The following is a 21,350-nucleotide window of genomic DNA, read 5'->3' as shown; positions in this document are numbered from 1 at the left end:
GCATATAATTCTTATGTAATTTCCCAATAGTAGAGACATTACCTTAGTACCACAGTAAAATGTTTACTGTGAGATAAGTGTGTCTTCAAAGTGACAGTGACAGTGTTTTTGGAGAACTGGATTCTAGCTGAAATTTGCTAGCTTATGTAGACCTCTGGGTGAAACATTGTTTTACTAATCAAATCCATTTGGACTCCAGAGAGGGTTTTGAAAGTTAAAGTGATACAGAATTGTTTTGATATTGTCGGAAACAAAGCTTTTTATCTCCCTGTTTCTCTCTCTGTTTTGGCTTATTTAGGGAAATTCTATTGCAATTTTACCACATGGTTCCCTTGTGCATAAAAAGGCTTACGCTGTGTGCCAAAATGAAGAAATTTTCATTGTGCATATACAATAAATATATATAATTTATATATATTTACTTTGATTTTATATATATATATATATATATATATATCATTTTTTTCTAGCTATACACTTTACTCTTGATTTTGGTGATGCATTAATAGGATAGTTCACAAGAAAGAGAAAATTCTGTGATCATTTACTTTCTTCTGTGGAACACATTTTTTGAAAACTGCCCAATTTTTTTTTTTTTTTTTTTTTTTTATGGTTCAATCGAAGAATGTTGTTTTGAACCCCTCTGACTTTTATTGTATGGACAACAGTTGAGATATTCTTCAGAATGACATAAAGTGGAGTAAATTATGACCATTTTCATTTCTGAGTGAACTATTCCTTGCCAGTTTCCTGCATGTGCTCTGTCATGCACCAGATTTCACATTTCAGTGCTCTCACCAATATGATGAGTGTTCAAGACTACAGCATAAGAGCAATGATCTGTTACCTGTTAACTAAGATTCTGAACCAATGTCCTAAATAGATAAACAATGTTCTTAAAAGATCCTTCAGGCATAGATGAGTGGACCTTTGTCAGACAAGTGTCTAAATCCTTAAGCCACTATACAAAAACAGTGCAGTTCTGGCCAGATGAGACAATACGGCATTTTAGATTTTTGGAAGAGCACATCGGAAAGTAGGAATCAAGGGACAAATCCTCTTGCTGGGCCAAGTGATGCACTACCTGCTGGTGTTAGTAGTACCATCACAAACAGCAGCCAGAATCCCAGTGATGTACCTGTGAATGTTGTCTCTTTGATGCCCAGCCAACCACCGAGCTCTTCAAACACTCAGGTGTCAGATGGGGACAAAGCTGGTGCCATGCTCCTGTTCTCTGGAGTCTTCTTGGGCCTGGTTGGCATGATATTCACGGGTATGGGGTGGACAAATGACAATTTCAGCCACAGCTACGACTGGACACGGCTTCTGGGGCCCATTCTGCTGTCAGTAGGAGGTATATTTGTGCTGATAAGCATCTGCAAGTTCCGAATGCTGTCCTACCTGAGCTGCAAGCAGAATGATGGAGAGCGAGCACCTGAAACAGACCCTCTACCACCCCTTTCAGGACCATCGTTCATCTTCACTAGATTCAACCAACCCATTACTTTCCACAGGGCCACGGTGGTCCAGTACATCCCACCCCCCTACACCTCCGTAATACCAGACCAAAGTCTGGGTCCTGTTAATGGTTCGCATTCAAATCACCAGGCATTAGCAGTCACACTGAACACGCCGCCACAGTATTACAGCATGTATCCAGTGGAAAACCCTGGTTTTAATTCTGGTGAACATGACAACGCTACAACAGAGCAAAGGGAAAACAGGTAATTATTGTAATACTGATAATAATGTGTATTAAATTAATTTAGACACCATGATCACAAGCATGGAGTCTTGAAACAGCATTAATATCAGCTTGAGCTGATTTAAAAAAAAGATCACTTTTTGGTTTTAAGCATCATAAATGATAGATTTCTCAAAGATAATATTGCAAAGAAAACAACTTGAAAGACTAAATAAGAGAACATAATTAGTGTAACTGATCATTTACATCAGTTTCGAGCTGTAACATCTCATTTTAAAACCTGAAGCGAATCGTATGTAAAACTGTCTTAAAGTATTATTGAATCATTCATTGTAATAATTCAAATGTAACTCCGTATTGTTCAAGCCAATTTCTGAATTCAGATGTAAAAGTTCCTAGAGCAGACCAGCGCGTGTTGTAACACTGAGTTTAATGAGCACCGCCCGCCTGAGGTAACAGTGAGGTTCTTAAACTATGTAAAAGTAAGAAGGATTTAAGATCATAATAAGCCTGTTTTGAGGTAAGATTGTATAACTTCACATGCTTTATAAGATTTATTCGCTGTTTCTCGATGTGGGAGGTTAATCAATGACTGGGAGTGGGTTATTTTTATGGAGGTGACGTATTTTAAACACGTAAATGTAATACCCACAATAAATTTATTAATGGCGCTACGACTGTTCCTTGGGATAAATTGCAGGTTTCTAAACTGCTTTAACAAGAAGCAGATTAATATGTGAATATTACATCAAAAGTTTGAGACTGGAAAAACACAGTTACAGACGTAAACAAAACCAACAACACTAACCGGTCTGCCCAAAATTCTCCTTACGCTTAAATTTACACCTTTATATTATTACACCTACACCTTTATGTTATTTTTTGCGCCAAGGGCTGACCAAAGTGGATAAATTACACATTTGCGGGTTTCGTTGCAGGAATCGCAGTGTCTCAGAGGAAGAAGAAGAGGAGAAAGCGACAGGAGACAGCGCATCCTCTCCACCTGCTTACAAGGACCTCTTCCACTCCTGATCAATCAAATACATTTTACCAAGAATTTTACAAATAAAGTTCATTTGTTTACTTAAGGTAGCATATCCATTAGCGTATTTGTGTTACGTAATTTTGCTAAATAAGGCTGAGACTGTGAGAATATTAAATAAGTTTTCATATTTGAAATATATATTTTACGACTGGGAGAATATTAAATAAGTTTCTATATTTGTAAAATATAGGCTAGTATACGATTTACTTTAGTTTCGATGTTTAAAGATTCTTTTACACTTTACAAATGTGTCCTGTCCTGCGCGTGATATTTTTCTCAGCTCTCTCGTGTCCTCTTGGGCTCCTGAGAACTTCATGGCACACGTGAGCGTCCGGTGAGGGCCACATGGGGGCAGAAAGAGTGAGGAAGTAGGCAAAGACAAAATTCCTAATTCAACACTGAGGAAGGTGGTGTATTTTATGCGTGTTGTTTTTAATAACTGAAAGTTTGACAAATAAAATTTGAATCACGTTGTAGTGCAACAGCAGCATAGCAAGCCGTGTTCACATAGTTTATCCTTTTACGTGAGCAAGGCTGTCTGTAAGGTTCAGTTTGACTAAATTGAGATGTGCTCTGTGCGTCTTTTTGTAGAATCTTTAATAGAAATATTTCATGTCTGTCGTTTTAGGAAATGTGAGACTATATATTTGTTTTTACATGTTTATGGGTCGACCTTTTTATCGATTTAAAATATAAAATCTTATCATATGCTATCAGTCTACACTTAAGAAAAATACCTTACAAAATATGGATTTTATTCCGCTATTCTAAATCAACACAACGATTGAGCCATTTAAAAGTAATGTTCGATCAGTGTGACCCAAAAGAGAAAACAAATCGAAATATTCCATGCTTGATGTTTGTTAAAATCGATAAAGCTTGGTGTATTATTTACATAATAAACAAATCATTTTAAACTGGGTGATTTGTTTTATTGATTTAAAAAAAAATAGAAATACATGAAACATGGGCTCTGAAAACATAGACTGTGTGTGTGTGTGTGTGTGTGTGTGTGCGCGCGCCACAATGTGAATAACCGGTACCGTATCCAACAGAAATGTATGTGCAAAGTTTTTAACATGATGAAAAGCTTGTTTGGATGTTTTCTCAATTTACATTAAACAGGAAAGCCTGCTTAGTCATATGATACCAAAGCTATCATTTACTTTTTCTATAAAACAAACAAGCAAAAAAAAATTCAATTTTCTTTTGCAAATCCCCTTTATATATATATATATATATATATATATATTTTTTTTTTTTTCTGTGATTCGAAATACAAATTTTGTTTGGTATATTTGTATTGCAGACCCAACGCAATATAAAGTTAGTAAGTTATTATAAATGTTATTTTAAACTTTCATAATGTATATCAAATGACAAACGCGTGTACAAATAAATAATACTCCATAACAATCTTTTTTTTATTTTTTATTAGATAATTGGTGTATTATTTGGATGTTTTTGTCCAGTATAAAAGTGACAGAAAGCAAGCACTTACACAAGTATACTTTCTAAACAAGAATAACTGAGGAGTTGTAACCGGCAATTTGGCAGTGTGGAGCATGCTTTTAACATTTGCCATCTCTACCTCAAAGTGTAACGGCATCTGCTCAGCCAACCTTCGTCCAATGGGATTGAAGGTCTATAATAGGTCTTGAGCAAGCCATGGGCAATGCCTAAATTCAAGCCCCGCGATGAAGTTCTTATTTGCTTGTCTTTTGCGAGCTACATGACTTAAATACAGAATTTAAAAACGTAAACACTTTAAATGCATAAAAAGTTTAACAGGCTTATCCATTAGTACAGAGTTCATATTAATAAATATTTAAAAAAATGCATTTTTGTTATCAGGCTTACACTACCGTTACATTTGTTACCAAAATGCAACGCTTCACCTGTTACTAAATGACTGCTTTGGTAAATTGTGAGATTACTTTTTATTAAAGAAAGAAAACAATCTGACGAACACAATTTCCGTTCCAGTTCATGTGTTTTTTTTGTACTTTTGAGTTGACTTTCAACCCACCTAATGAAAGTTTTTAAAAATACAATAGAAAAACCTAAGCCGTATGCTGAATTCTGTAGGCCTATTAATGTCCAACATTTTAATATTGAAATAGGCCTATTGATTTTCTGAGTGGCGCGCTTGATAGAAAAGAATGAACGGATAAACAAATAATTAATTAAGCAGCACTATTTTTATTTATTTTTTTGCATTATTGGAAATGTTGACATGTACAGTTTATGCAGTTTTCCAGTTTTCTAAGTGTAACTTATTCCCATTAAACGCACTCTGCATTTCTAGATACGATTAGATCAGATTAGCCGATCTATTTAGGCTCAAGGCATTACAGTAAGTCGCTTAACTATTAGGCCACATATAAAAATATCCTACCTGACGATAAACAGAATTGCTTCCAAAAATCAGCCGACAAGTGCTTTAGGAGAGAGCGGGGCACAAAGTAACACTTTTTGACTTTCTCAAATTGTGTAAATCCAGTTCGTGTTCAGAGTATATTTTTTTTATCCACAGTAATTTCACACTTGTATAGTACAAATATGTCGCTTTGTTTAATAAATACAGTGTATACGTTTTTCTTTATTTACCCTCAAAAATTGGAAGTGAAATGTGACAACATGCCCCGTAGGTGGGGTACACTGTAACAGCTGAGGGGCACGTTGTAACATGACCATATGACAGCCTAAAAAGTTATCTGATCTTATGAAAAATATATACAAGATAAACTAAAATATTTTGTCAGTAAAATAAAATAATGATTTATTTTAAATAAAATAATGGCGTTTTTTAATAATTAAAAGTAATCTGATTTTTGAGTTTGACAATGAACATATTGCAAACATGCCTGGGACGGCCCATATAAACGAGCCAAAATGCTTTCCATGTCTTGAAATAATCATTTCTGAACATTAAACAATGATTGTCAGTCTTTATCCACCTGTTTCTCGTCGTTTCTCATTAAAATGTATTAAAGTAAATAGAATTGCATCGCTAATGTCATAGAATAGCACGGCAGGGCAGATTGTAACGCAGTGTTACAACTTACCCCATCTGCGCGACTTTAATTTAAAACCGGTTAGTGTCTTTATCTAAACTGATAAATAACAGATTGGAGATTTTAAAAATAGCTTTTTAAATTATTAATTAAAACTGAGATTAAAAATGTACTTAAGCCAGAAATATAATTTTGCTGTGGTAAAATAAATGTTCAGCGATATCTTCAAAAGACTTTGAATTTTGGCGCACTTGTTTTTCTCTATATAATGTTGATATGGTAACTAGTAAATACTGTAAATTTGGTTATGCTAGCATGTGTGGAAATATAAAAAAACCGTGTGTTACAACTAGCCCCGCGTTACTTTGTGCCGCGCGCTCCCCTATACCTTAATGCATTTTAAACAGTGTCCTGATTTACATTGTGCCTTGTGTACATTGACCGCAGTGCAATGTGAATTTCATTAATTTCACTGAGCAGTAAAACGCGGGTGGCCGACAAAGCTCATTATTGGAGAGCTTCGCTTTATTTATTACAGAACACGTCTTACATCTGAACTTGTCCAGATGAACGAGGAGGAAAGTGAACGCATAACCATAACAATATGTCTCCACTGGCTGTCTGGATTTTAGATCGACATAAAGACACAGCTTATAGTATCTAACTCACCTTATTGGTTGCAGGCTTTGTTTATACACTTGCTCGTTAAAAGCTAATCAATTTGTGTGAGATTATGTCTTTACAAAAACGATGCAGTAAAAAGCATCTCTGCACCGAGAAGGTCTAAATATTACCTTGAGGAAGCTAAGCATTTCCGTTTATGTAGGTAGCAGCTCTTTTCTTTATTTTTTGGCTGCTCCGGATATTATTATATAGCTTATAGGCTTTTTCTTTAATGTAACGGATATTTACTTTGTTTATATACCATTAATATAATACAATTACTTTTAAAAGCACAAAAAAATGACTCATATTTGTGCAACACCCTTTCATGGCAATTTCTAATTGTTTTACGTTTTGGCGATTTGGTGCCTAAGTCGTGTGAGTTCATCTCACTCGTTCGTTTGAAGTTCAGCTTAGGGGTGGAACTTAATGCTTTTTCCCTTCTTTTTCAGTCGTAGGAAATTCACCTCATAGTCCAAAACTCTTCACTAGCCAGCATTTTGAGCAGTGACGTTAATGGCCAGGGAAAAATAGCCCACACTTCATGCTATATATGCTTTCTGTTCGTTCATTCATTCATTCTTTCCTGTATCATTCCTATTTGTATTCTGAAGTTTTTGCTTCACTGTCATCAATCCAATTAATATCCCATATTTCAAACAAAAGTCTCATTCTGGCCTGTGTTAAATGGTCTGTTGAGAATAACAACCACAACAATACTACTACTAATACAACTACTACTAATAAGTCAGTTTCACACTTATATGAGCCCTTAAAAACTGTGCACTGGTAAAATATGATATTATCATTGAGATATATTTCACTTGGGGGGGAAAAAATCATCAGAAAGATAGATAATGTACCAGTAGGGTCTAAACAGAGCACCTTTGGGATGAGGTGAATGAGAAGGCAGTCGATTAGACGTAGCCTATATGTTATTATTCTGATTTTATTCAGATGGTACATTTTTAACCTGATAATGTATATGCACATGCAATTATTAAGAGTAGAGAAAGCAGAGCATAAGTGAAATCCACTCCTAAATATCTGAGTCTGTGGGGAGTGTTTTGCTAAATGCCAGTTTACTGGTGTTACAGTCTGTCACCATAACTGCGAGATGCCCGTCGTGCTGGTGGTCTGTTCAACACGTGACATACTGCTCAGCAATGCTAAATAGCAAGAAGGGGAGAAGGGGACAAATGGATTCCATGTTTTCAGCCAAACACAGCGGAGCAAACCGAAGGGAGAGAGCTTTGTTGTTTATGAAAAACATGTGAAACCAATCAAATCCAAATTATCCTCCCGCTGTTCATGTTGCTTGAAGAGCCAGCCGCCCCTCTAGAGGTACTGCCACCCAGATAGAGAGAGCATCACTCACACACTCTCTATTGCTCCATACTGGTTAAAATACTCATATTCTGTATTCTACATACGTAGACTTGAACTAATGGTGGGCACACTTATACACACACATGCGGTGCATGAATGGCTAGTGTATGCACGAGCGATCATACGCATTACCATATGACTGAACGTTAACACACACACACAGAGTTTGTTTGGGGCGCATCTGACAAACCCCAGGATGATTAGATCAATATGGCAAACAGGAAATGATTCACAGACACTGGAGACTCTTACAGCTCATTTACATAAAGCCTCTAACACACACTGTACGTATATATAAACACATGCACACAAACGGATCTGCTGAACATATTGTACCACTGCTCATTTACATTGCTTTTCTGAAACAGGAAGGCTGCTATTGAGACAAGTGTCCCCCAACACACACATTATTGCATTTTTTCCCTCGCCATTTTCTCGATGCAGTAATCGATGAAGGAAGAGTGCCACCTTTGGAGAATCTGAGTTATGATATAGCAAGTGCTGAAATTAATGTTTACTGTGTGCAGCCTGTTTGATTTGTGAATGTGAGGGCCTTAAGTAGCTCAGATGGCAAATCTATCAGCAGCCCCCCCCCCCCCCCCCCCCCCCCCCTTTCAAGATTTATTCACTCTGGCCACCAGCTTCTTTCCACAGCCTGAGAAAGCCATTGACTCATGTGTAACAGTGTCTTCTGGAGCTTCTATGGTTCCTCCTCTTCACGCTGTTTTTAATACCGCCCCCATCTGGACTTTTACACTTTGGCCTCAGTTACCAAGCAGGTGTTCCACCGATTCAGATAAAGAACATAAGACAGTATAACTGCTTTAGAAATATTAATTATATATAAAAAAATTATTATTAACAGCTGGACTGTGGGAAACATGGTTAGGAGTGGAAAATGTCACTGTTTAAAACGAATGAAAATTTCCTTCTTAGATCAATATCTTCTTTTCATAAAACAATTAGTAATGAAAAGACATTTGTGGTTGGGAATCATAAAACTCGTAGGTTTAAAAGTTATGCCAAGGATCCAGGATCCATTTCACTTATGGTCCTGGACTAAAGTCAGGATTGTCTTCAGATACTTCTTCATTGCAAAGCTTCATTTTGGTCAGAAAAACTGCCCTCCAGTGTTCAATTCATTACCCCACAATAAATGTCATAATGTAACGCACAATGCAATGACCCTCGTGAGCAGTACATGATCACATATATGTTCTGAATGGGATATTGATTGCCAGTTTTAGGCTGCGGTCCAGTGGTAATACTGTATCTGATGGAGAAATCATCTCCCTCTCTTTAATAAAACAGAGAGAGACCTAATGAGGCTCAGATGAAGGCCCAGATGATCTTTGCAGATGTCTGGAAAAAGAAACGCAGCCCAATCCAGAGAGCATCAGTGAAATCTCTCTTTTCTCCCTCCTTTTCTCTCATTTTTTATTGGGGTGCAAACTGTATACAAGCAAACACTCACAAGCCTTGAAGGACACTTATGTTCCTCACTGAAACTTTGCTGGTCCAGAGGATTTCACTGCTGGTTGTTTGAGGAACGTTAAAGCGCCATTAAAGGTGTTACACTGAATTACTTAATAGATTTATGAGACTGCTGTTTTTAATGAATGGCATGTGTGGTAAAGGGAGAGAACGAATCGGTGTACATCTGGGATGTTGTGATAGGTTAACCTGATCGAATTTCCGTAACATTTTCATGAAATATTTCCATTTTTAAATGAAATGGCAAGAGGTGGCATCTTAGCCTCGGCCTCATCCTGTCTCTTCTTCATCCAATTCTGCCTGGTCCTCAAACTGGAATAGTTTTAGTGAAGAAATGTAAACAGAAGCAGCATTGGGAGTGTGGATATTTTGAAACCGTATTCCAGTGTTTACATTAGTATTTTCCTTCAGGGAAAACTTCTGTCACTGTCAATTTCGCAGGGCGGTCGGCCAATGTTCCGTCAATGCCTCTCTAACATCAGTGTAGCACTTCTATTTATGACTTAATTAAATTTGGATGCAGTAAGTCTGCGGTGGGTCTGTCTGTGTGTGCCTACAGAAGGGTTAGAGGGGATGGAAAATAAGGGGTTATTTTGGTTTCAAATGTGTATCTATTCACATATGGTCCTTGTTTTAGCCCATATTCCCCAAGATCCCACCGGTGACCTTTGACATTGCTCCCTCAGACTGACATGATTTTGGCTGCCTCATTCTGAGTTCGGTTTGACCCCCTTGGACCCCAAAGTTCAGAGGTCACAGTTGCTGAGCAGCAAATTAACCCAATGCGTCAAATTTTGTGTGACACCATGTTCAAGTAAGATTTTTGGGTAAAAAATTTTGCTCTGTTTGGCAGCTTAGCTTTTGATTTCTCAAAAATTCACAAATAATTTTATATTTTATCCTCTCTTTTGTTTCCCCTTTCATCCTTCCTCAACTTCTGGGTGTATATAAAGTCTTGCACGAATAACTATTTTGTCCTCTTTCTTTTGTTTCAATAATTCACTTTCTTTCCACATTCATTCGTCCTCTTCTGCCCCGCAGACTCTCACTCAAACCCCCCTTTTCTCCTTTTCCGTCTTGTTTAAAGACGTTTCAGTTCAGCTGTCACAAATTATGTTCGCCTGCCCAGCTGTCAAAACAGGGGTGTGTTTTTCTCTTTGCACCCGATATACTACCAAAAGAGAGAGAGACTGGGAGATGGGGGGGGGGGGGGGGGGGGGGTGCATAGAAAGAAATAGAGAGAGAGCGATAGAAAGAGAGGAAAGGAAGGGGGCTTTAATGTTCATGTTTGGACACAAGCAATTATCTCTAATTATTGTTTTTCTTTTCAGTTTCCCTGTCCTGATGGAGGTCCCAGCCAGACCAACAAGCAATAATCTGGCCTCGTTGAAGAGGCCCAGCGGGCCCCATGGTGCAGCTCGTCCGTGGGACTCTCGGGCTTTCATCTCAATGTGAGTCAGGAGTTGATTCAAACACAGAGCGATGGGTGAATTAACCCCAAAGCCCTGGCTTTCAATGGGCTTAGCTAAGAGATTATATGTGTTGATGGCAGGCCTTTTATATGTTCTGGGCTTTAAAAGAAACTTCTGCTAGATACTCAGTGCGGTTGTAGTGGGTTAGCCATCCTCAAGCTTTAATTTCTGCCCATGTCTCTTTCTTCTTATCTTGTCCCTCCCCATCCTCTGTGTAAATGTGATCGCTGTGTTTAGATGCACATTGTAGTTACAGCAAATATATGAAAATGATATTTAATACTGATTTCTATTCTCTGTATTGCTTGACACAGTATGTCAAGTAGAAATCGGGACAGGTATTGAACTTGAAGAGGCCTATCTAAAAGTAGGCCTATGCTAACTGATCAAAATTACAATACTGTTCAATTGGTCAGTAAGATGAATCTTATTGAAAGTGAGAAGTGTGTTTGATTTTTTGCAGTTATCTGATTAAAAAAGGACAGTATAAACAGTAATATAGTGAAATATTATAAAAACAAATTCTGTTTTAATATTTTAAAATTTTATTTATTCCTGTGATGGGAGACTGATATGTGGAAACTGATACATTTGTTAAGGAAAAAACTGTAACATTGTAAAAATCTTTACTGTCACTTGTAGTAGTTCATGTCAAATTGACGTGAAGTAGCACATTTTTGCACAGCTAATATTTGCCATTGCATCATACACAAAAAATCTTTAATTGTTCATTTTTTTATTATTGAAGTAAATGAAGAATTTATTGAAGATTATTATTTATTTATTTTTAAAATGGCATGAATTATAGGAACATTTCAAATGCTTTTTTAAGAATTATGAATTTATCATGAACACCAACAAAGAGATTCATTCCAATTATTTTACTCCATTGACAGCCCAGCTTTTTACCTTCTCAATATAAACTTTAATGTAACTTCAAACTTTAATGTAAGTTTTTGAGGTTCATTATTCATATTCATTAATTAAAAGAAGAAAAGGACCGAATGAAAGACACAAGAGAAACAGTCTCCTTGGTGGTCCCAAATTATAGCTAGCAATGTTCTTTTCTCTTGTTTTGTTTTTTTATTACTGATGAAAACTGTGGAAAAGAAGAGGAAATATGAGAAATACAAGACAAATATAACACTGCAGCATATGTTGTCATTTATTCCTTCCACCTGCAACTAATGACCCACTGAAAGTTGTTCAAACACACTGACCCCAGCTTTTTTTAGTCTCGCCTCAAACTCAAGGATTTGATGTCTCTCTCTCTTTCTGTCATACTCTCCTCCTGTAAATGTGTGAGTATTACTTCATTCACATCCTGAACATTTCACTAAGCAGTTTAATACAGTGTTTTTGGCACAGATTTGTTTTTAATCGTCATCATGTAGTCTTGTTAAAAGTCTCTGTTGAAATGTGCTATCTGAGCCTGTCGCTCTCCCTATAATGAAGAATGCCAGACATGTTGGGTGTGAGAGTGTGTCTTCTTGGGGGTAGATTTGAGAGTCTAGTATTAATGTTGTGAAAGACAAAAGAGAAGGAGAGTGTGTGTCAGTAAGGCTCCAGTAAAGCAGCTGACCTGCGACCTAACTGGAGCTCACAGCCCTGAGCGCAGCGACATGGCCACCTGTGAACTACGCAAAAGATGCCACCCTAATTCCACACGCACATCCACACACAAACACAGCAGTGTGTGCTCATTGTCTAGATGAAATTTGTTGCACTAAATGACTCATTCTCTATCAGACTTTCTTAATCGGGATCTATAGAGATTAGATTAGCTCCCCTAAATTACAAGGGATGATCTGTGTATGTCACTAGCCCCTCCAATCACTCCCAGCCATAAGCAGCACGACCTCTCACCCATGACCCCTCACCCTTCCTCTGTCTGCATGAGCACACAGTTTAGTGATTACAGCAGCTCAGACCTGTGCTCTTTTGTTGCGTGTATGAGTCTGTGTACGTATGCAGATAGAATGGGGTTAAGGCTTCTCTTGTGAGGCTGTCATTGGCTGCTTAAATCAACAAAACCATCTTAATGGCCTCATCTCCTTCTTTAGATTGTCTGTAAAGAAAGCTCTGGTTTTCTAGCCATAGAATTTTTAAAGTTCAAAAGTCTGACGGTGGTAAGATTTTTTAACGTTTTTATTACAATTTATTACAATTTAAACAACTGTTTTCTATTTTAATATATTTTTAAAAAGCAATTTATTCCTGTGATGCTTAATATTTTGGTGGAAATTGTGATACATTTTTCAGGAGCCATGATACATTTTTTCAGCATTTCTTTGAAACAGAAATCTTCTATATAAATGTCTTTACTGTCACTTTTGTGCAATTTAATGCACAATCCTATACTTGTAAAAAGGTTTTACACACACCCACACCCACACACACATGCTCACAGACGAAGGGTGAGAAGCCTCTCCATGAGACAACACACTAACGTTCTTCTAATGGGAGCTGCCGTCGGAAAAGGCTGGCGAGAGAAACCCGTCAACGTCCCGCCTTGCTGGCCTCAGACAGTGGGAGCGATGATGAGTCCCCTCAACATAATTCTAACCTCTTCCTTGACCTATATCAGCAGGTGACAGGTGGCGGTTCATTCACCAATGAACAGCGCGAGGACGACCGTCTAAAGCACTGCTGGACTCAAGTGCGCGTTGTAGAGGGAAAAGAGACACAACCGGGGCCCCATCCTCTCCTGCATTTCATTATCCGAAATGGCCTGCTCTACTGTGTCGCGCAGTGAAGGGGGGAGGAAAAAGTTCTACTGGTGGTAATGCAAATGAAAGACGGACCTCACAAAAGGGTACTGACAAGTGCCCCTCTCTGAAACTGCCAAACCCCAAACGGCCTTCAGCACCCCCAGTGGGCACTGGCAATTTCGGCTTGCACGGGGCTCCTGCCATGTTCCAGCGCATGATGGATATCTTGCTGTGGCCCCAACAGCTACGCCGCAGCATACCTTGATGACGTGGTAATCCACTCTGAACATTGGGAAGACCAACTAGACCGTCTGCGGAGGGTGCTGATGGAGCTACGAAGGGCTGGACTCACTGCCAACCCCCGCAAATGTCACCTGGGTCTGTCTGAGGCAAAGTACCTGGGCTTCCGGTCCAAGTACTTGGAGCCGTCCTGTCCCAAGTTCAGGAAGGTGAGGAGCATCCGGTCCTTTATATCAGCAGGAAGCTGACCACGGCCGAGAAGAATTACGCCACCGCGGAGAAGGAATACCTGGCTATCAAGTGGGAAGTCCTGGACCTGCGCTACTACCTCCTGGGCCGTAAGTTCACCCTCGTTACGGACCACACGCCCCTCCAGTGGATGGCCGGGGCCAAAGACACGAACGCCAGGGTGACACGGTGGTTCCTTGCACTCCAGGACTTCCACTTCGTAGTGCAACACCGGGCTGGAGCGGCCAACTCCAACACTGACGGCCTCTCCCGGATTTGGTCAGCTTTTGCAGGTCTGTCGGGGGTCACTCCCCACCCATGTCCCGAGTCCACATCAGCATTGCCTTGGAGGAGCACCTGCTCACAAGTCATCACAAGCTGATTGGCCACACCTGGACGGTTGAAGACTGGAAAAATGTTGCCTGGTCTGATGAGTCTCGATTTCTGTTGAGACATTCAGATGGTAGAGTCAGAATTTGGCATAAACATGGATCCAGCATCCCACAAATCTCCATCAACTGCAAGATGCTATCCTATCAATATGGGCCAACATTTCTAAAGAATGCTTTCAGCACCTTGTTGAATCAATGCCACCTAGAATTATGGCAGTTCTGAAGGCGAAAAGGGGGTCAAACACAGTATTAGTATGGTGTTCCTAATAATCCTTTAGGTGAGTGTATGTGTATACAGTGGGGAAAAAATTATTTAATCCCCTGATGATTTTGTACGTTTGTCCACTGACAAATAAATTATCACTATAATTTTAATAGTAGGTTCATTTGAACAGTGAGAGACAGAATAACAAAAAAATCAAGAAAAGCGCATTTCAAAAAAGTTATAAATTGATTTGCATTTTAATGAGTCAAATAATTATTTGACCCCTTCGCAAAACATGACTTAGTACTTGGTGGCAAAACCCTTACTGGCAGTCACAGAGGTCAGATATTTCTTGTAGTTGGCCACCAAGTTTGCAAACATCTCAGGAGGGATTTTGTCCCACTCCTCTTTGCAGATCTTCTCCAAGTCATTAAGGTTTTCGAGGCTGACGTTTGGCAACTTGAAGCTTCTATTTCAAACATGACACATACAGATTTATTATTTTGTACTCCTGACATAAATTATGGACACTGCAACAATGTTTTATCAAAACAGTGGTCAAATAAAATGTCCGACAGCTAACGTTAAGGGCTTAATGGAATTTATGTGCTTATTTGGAAATGTGATTTTAAGGCTTAGATTATTTTTATTTTCACTTTATATTTAGATTGAATAGGTCTAGTACAATAGCACCTGTGCCAAACTGAGTGACGTACGTTCACGACTTCACAGTGCCATCATTGACTTTTTATAACGTTTATTAGCGATTTAAAGCATGTTATAATCACTGCAAGAAGACATGTTGTTTAAAATCATAATTTATTTACATGGAATAATATAGTAAGTTATCTCTCCCTTGTGTCCCGCAAAATCACGTCGGCCGTCCTGCAACAGAGCAATAGCCAGGTGGTCACCCTACCCTGACGGTATATGGCCCCGTCCATCGTCCCTTTAATTCGGTGCAGTTTTCCTGTCCCCTTAGCAGAAAAACACCCCCAAAGCATAATGTTTTGGGTGATAGGCAGCATTCCTCCTCCTCCAAACACGGCGAGTTGAGTTGATGCCAAAGAGCTCGATTTTGGTTTCGTCTGACCACAACGCTTTCACCCAGTTCTCCTCTGAATCATTGGCAAACTTCAAACGGGCCTATACATGTGCTTTCTTGAGCAGGGGGAGCTTGCGGGCGCTGCAAGATTTCAGCCCTTCACGGCATAGTGTGCTACCAATTGTTTTCTTGGTGACTATGGTCCCAGCTGCCTTGAGATCATTGATAAGATCCTCCTGTGTAGTTCTGGGCTGATTCCTCACCATCCTCATGATCATTGAAACTCCACGAGGTGAGATCTTGCATGGAGCCCCAGACCGAGGGAGATTGACAGTTCAAAGATAGCAAAATTACTGAGGCCCAGATCAGGCCCACACCTGACACTTTCATCTGGCCCACATACCACGTAGAATGATGGCACTTGGGCGGTGTGATCCTGTTTGCCAGATTTGGGCCACAAGTAAACCAAAGGAAGGCCCAATATGAGCCATGAATAAACCAAATAAAGCAGAACTGGCCCAAATCTGGGCCACATTGATTTTAATTCTGGCCCAGATCCAGCCCATATCCAACACCTTGTTCCGGCCCACATACTGCGAAGAATATGGCACTTGGGTGGTCCGCTCCTGTTTGCCAAATTTGGGCCACAAGTAATCCAAAGAAAGGCCCAATGTCAACCATGAATAAACCAGATAAAGCAGAAATGGCTCAAATCTGGGCCACATTGATTTATATTCTGTCCCTGATCCGGCCCAGATCCAACATCTTGCTCTGGCCCATATACTGTGAATAATGATGGCACTTGGGTGGTCCACTCCTGTTTGCAAAATTTGGGCCACAAGCAAGCCATAGGAAGGCCGCATGTCAGCCATGAAAATAAAAAAATAAAAAAATAAAATAAACCAGAACTGGCCCATTTATTTGAATTCTGTCCCAGATCATACACCTTGCTCCGGCACACATACCATGTGGAATAATGGCATTTGGGCAGTCAGGTACTGTTTGCAAGAATTGGGCCTCAAGTAAACCTTAGCATTGCCGCATGTAAGCCAACCAAATAACCAAAACCATCCCTAAAGTGCGCCAGAGTTGATTTTTATTCTTATATTTTTTATTGTAAGTGTCATGGCTACACTGTGTTAAAGAGTGAACAATGAAGATGAAAGGTTACATATCATAAGTCTTTAATCCAACAAGGGTAAATCCAAACACAATGTAGCACAGCAACATTTAATACATGTAGACGTAAGACCAAACAAACTCAAAGTGAACATACAGGAACTTAAGTTCTCCGATCAAACAAGCATAATTAACTAGGCACACCTGAACCGAATAATACAATCAACACAACAAGGGAAACGGTGCAAAAGGAAAACAAAGTCCAAATTAACAGAAACCTTGTCAGTAAGAACTATCATTATAGGGCACTTCTGGTTTTATGCTGCACAGTACACATATAAAAAACTGCAAATAAAAGCATGTTTAAAAAAATAAATTGCTACCTAGACAGCAACATAGTTGACACTGGTTGCTGTCTGGGTGTGCATGTAGCCTTCTTAAGACTCATATCCAGATCATCCTGCATCAGTTAACTGTGTTGCATCCTACTAAAAGTAGCCAAATTATATTAAGCCATATTTACAATTTCAAACTTCCAATTCAATTAGCCAGTATCAAGTGCAACATCCAAACCAGAAGTGGCCCTCATCTGTTTTATAATAAATGGGTCATATTTGCCATGTCAAATGTGGGCCACTTTAGACTCACAGCCACATTAGCCAGTGTGGCTATCTTTGGCATATCTTTGCCAAAACTGGCTCAAATATGTTTTAGGATAACTGGGCCACATTTGTGGCATCATATAAGGGCCACTTTAAGCTCACAGCCACATGCTCGCTGTGCCATATCTTTGCCAAAACTGGCCCAAATATGTTTTAGAATAACTGGGCCACATGTGTGGCATCATATAAGGGCCACTTTAAGCTCACAGCCACATGCTCGCTGTGCCATATCTTTGTCAAAACTGGCCCAAATATGTTTTAGAATAATTGGGCCACATGTGTGGCATCATATAAGGGCCATTTTAAGTTCACAGCCACATTAGCCAGTGCTTACCATGCCATATCTTTGCCAAAAACTGGCACAGATACTTTTTAATATATCTGGGCCACATTTGCTGAAACATATGTGGGCCACATTTGGTTTACACCATGATTAGCCTCTGTCAATAGTGCCATATTTTTGCCAAAGGTGGACCACATTTGGTTGGCACTATTTGGGCCATATTTACTATTTACCACAAGGGCCACTTTAGGATCACATTCAGATTACACACTGCCGTGAAAACCACATCTTTGCCTACAGAGGCCCACATAACATTTGGGCCACTTCAGGCTTACATCCATTTTGTACAGGCCATAAGAAGGTCAGCAGTGCCGTATCATTGCCTTAAATGGCCCACATCCGCATGCTATCTGGGATTATTTTGTGTTTCTTCCATTTGCAAATAATTGCACCAACTGTTGCCACCTTCTCACCAAGCTGCTTGGTGATGGTCTTGTAGCCCATTCCAGCCTTGTGTAGGTCTATGATCTTGTCCCTGACATCCTTGGACAGCTCTTTGGTCTTGGCCATGGTGGAGAGTTTGGAATCTGATTGATTGCTTCTGGGGACAGATGTCTTTTATACTGGTAACAAACTGAGATTAGGAGCACTCCCTTTAAGAGAGTGCTCCTAATCTCAGCTCCTTACCTGTATAAAAGACACCTGGGAGCCAGAAATCTTGCTGACTGATGAGGGATCAAATATTTATTTGACTCATTAAAATGCAAATCAAATCGTTTTTCTGGATTTCTTTGCTGTTATTCTGTCTCTCACTGTTCAAATTAAACCTACCATTAAAATTATAGACTAATAATTTCTTTGTCAGTGGGTAAACGTACAAAATCAGCAGGGGATCAAATATTCCCCCCCCCCAATGTATATATATATATATATATATATATATATATATATACATATATATATATATATATATATATATGTGTGTGTGTGTGTGTGTGTGTGTGTGTATATATGTACATATGTATATATTATTATTATTATTGGGTATTTATTTTTTTATTTTCTTTTAACAAGGTCAAGATTCCTTCACAGTTTTTTAAACCAACATAAGTAGGACAAAGGTTTGGGATTACATGCAAATAAGCTCTAAAGTCTGACAGTTTGAAGACATCCTTGCCTAGGATCACATAATAACTGTGTCTCTGTGCTTGCTCTTGCCCCCTGCTGACTATGAGCAAACTGACTGTCCCATTTCCTGCTTGGCTCATTTTTTTTTTTTTTGTACTATAAAAATGAGCATTGTGTATTTGTTCATGAAAAATGCTCCCTTGGGAAGCCTATCTCTCTACTGAATCAGTACATTTGTACAGATTCACTGAAAACATTTTAAGATTAGACAAGGGAGTCCTTTCCTTTCCCTGTCTTCCAGTCTCTCTCTTGCGCACACACACACACACACACTTACATACACACACACACACACACACACACTTACATACACAGACAGTTTGATATTCTAGTAAGGTTTATGTCACAGAGTGATGATAAGTGTGTGTCTACTGTCCACTCTAGCCCTTACAGCAAAGCCCTGCGTGTTTTTGAAAGGAGTAAAGGAAAAACATAGAGGTCTGGGTAATTTGGTGACACGGGAGGCCCCTGGCGTTCTGTTATCTGAAGACCACCCACCCGAGTCTTGCCTGGACAAACAGAAGAGCTGACGGGTGTAATACGTAGCAGATGGAGAGATCGAGAGAAAATGAGAGAGAGTGAGCAGGAGTCACTGGAAGTGAGTGAGAGCGAGAGAGAGAGAGAGAGAGAGAGAGAGAGAGAGAGACATCAGAATGGATCCACTATGGTGGTGGTCATTTGGTCATCCTGGTCTCCCATTAGCCACCTGGGCTCAGAGTGTTTAGTCAGCCTAGACTGCGGCTTGGGTTACATTTACATTGCTTTGAAAGAGCGTGCCTGTTCTCTCTCACACATGCACACCTTCTCCTTCTCTCTTCCCTTCTATCTTCTTTTCGCATATATTTGAACCCATATACAGATTGTCAAGTGTGAATTGTGAGGTGGGATGGGGAGAGTGAAGGAAGGAAAAACAAGTAGATTATCACTGTCACAAACGAAAAAGTTATTTGCTGTCATATAGACACATCACACATCCAACATTAACAGGAAGAAAAGAACAGATACTGGCTCTGTGACGACTTACTGTATGTCATTTTTATAGCAGTTCAAATAAATCAAACAAGTTTAGTAAATTCATCCCTTTGTTCTGCATGGTAGATTTTCCAGGATATAAGATTCATCAGATTTTTGTTTCTCTTATCTTTTTTTATGAACTATCTCTTTATGTGTGTGTGTGGGTCATATCCAATGATCCATAAAGTTAAAGCAGTTGTAAAGGAGGAACTGAGCTTTAACATGAGTCAAGATAAAATAAAATGATCACAGGCATGTCGGCCGTGGCTGGCCACGTGACCCAGTTCAGTTACTGTCTGTGGCACATTAGAAAGAGAATGAAAGACACCTTTGGGTACTTTATGGTTATCTTTAGGCTTTCTAGGCAAACTAGGCCTACGCTCTTTATCTTTTACCTTAATGTACAGTAGATACACTACCGTTATGCTTGGGGGGTAAGATCATTTCTTCAATAAAGGCTGAATTTATTTGACCAAAAAAACATTCATTCATAGTATTCATAGTATTCAAATATAAAATAACTGTTTTCTATTTTAACATATTTCAAACTGTAATTTTTTCCTGTGATGGCAATGCTAATTTTTCAGAAGCCATTATGCTTGCTGTCAATGTCACATGATCTTTCAGAAATCCTTTAAAAAAAAAAAAAAATAATTTTTTGCCTTTATTACAGTAGGACAGATCAGAACTTACAGGAAACAAACTGAGAGAGAGATAGGGAGGCAGGATCAGGAAAGGTCCTCGAGTCGGGATTTGAACTCGGGACACCCGTAGCGTAACGCATTTTTCCATTATCAGTGAAAACAGTTGTGCTGCTTAATGTAATTTAAAAGTATAAAGCCACTGAGAAATATGTAATGATGCACTGACAGGGACCATACTGAATGCTACATGGAAACAGTGTAATACAGTGAAAATAATCCAGGTTTTTTACAGATGCTGACTCCACCTCACCTCTCAGCTCTGACTTTTTACTTCTCTGGGGATTTCCAGTTGTTCATAAAGGAACCCTGCTGGTTTCCGTAATGGGAGAAGCTGGTCTTTGATGGTCTTGGCTTCACTCTAAACAATGGAGCTGCGGTTGCTCAAAGTATTTCCTCAGGTGAAATGCAGTTCAGTGCCCATCATAAAATTGTTTTAAAATTAATCTAAACTGTAAACTGTAAGACTATAAACAATAATTGCTTCACAAACACAATCTAGAACAAAACAACAGTCAGAAAGTAAGTAAAGTCTCTTCAAACAGCTGCCGCCAGTCGTGCCAATCTTAAAGGTTTTAAATGAAGAGGGGTTTTACTGAAAGGAGAGCAAGTTTGTTCGGCTGGTCAGCACATACTTGAAAACTTCAAACAAATTTACTGGATGGCGAAGATTAAATTTGAAGATTGTATGGGGGGAAAAATAAATTTAAAGGCCAGATTCACGAATGTCTGTGACATGATGAATGAGATCTCATATCCCGCAATATATGCTGTAAT

At 39.1% G+C, this 21,350-nt stretch overlaps 1 protein-coding gene across 1 annotated transcript; it reads left to right on the top strand.

Annotated features, from left to right (window-relative positions):
* Window positions 1-990: 990 nt before the first annotated feature.
* Window positions 991-2,737, top strand: tmem174 (transmembrane protein 174; the record flags this gene model as incomplete). Its single annotated transcript, XM_079418200.1, has 2 exons — window positions 991-1,724; window positions 2,644-2,737. 2 exons carry the CDS (start codon window positions 991-993, stop codon window positions 2,735-2,737), a joined length of 828 nt encoding a protein of 275 aa, XP_079274326.1.
* Between the last annotated feature and the right edge of the window lie 18,613 nt (window positions 2,738-21,350).

This window comes from Barbus barbus (assembly GCF_936440315.1).
Source record: "Barbus barbus genome assembly, chromosome: 6".
NCBI lineage: Eukaryota > Metazoa > Chordata > Actinopteri > Cypriniformes > Cyprinidae > Barbus > Barbus barbus.
Note: the sequence above shows the minus strand (reverse complement) of the source record. Positions and strands in the feature narration are given on the sequence as shown.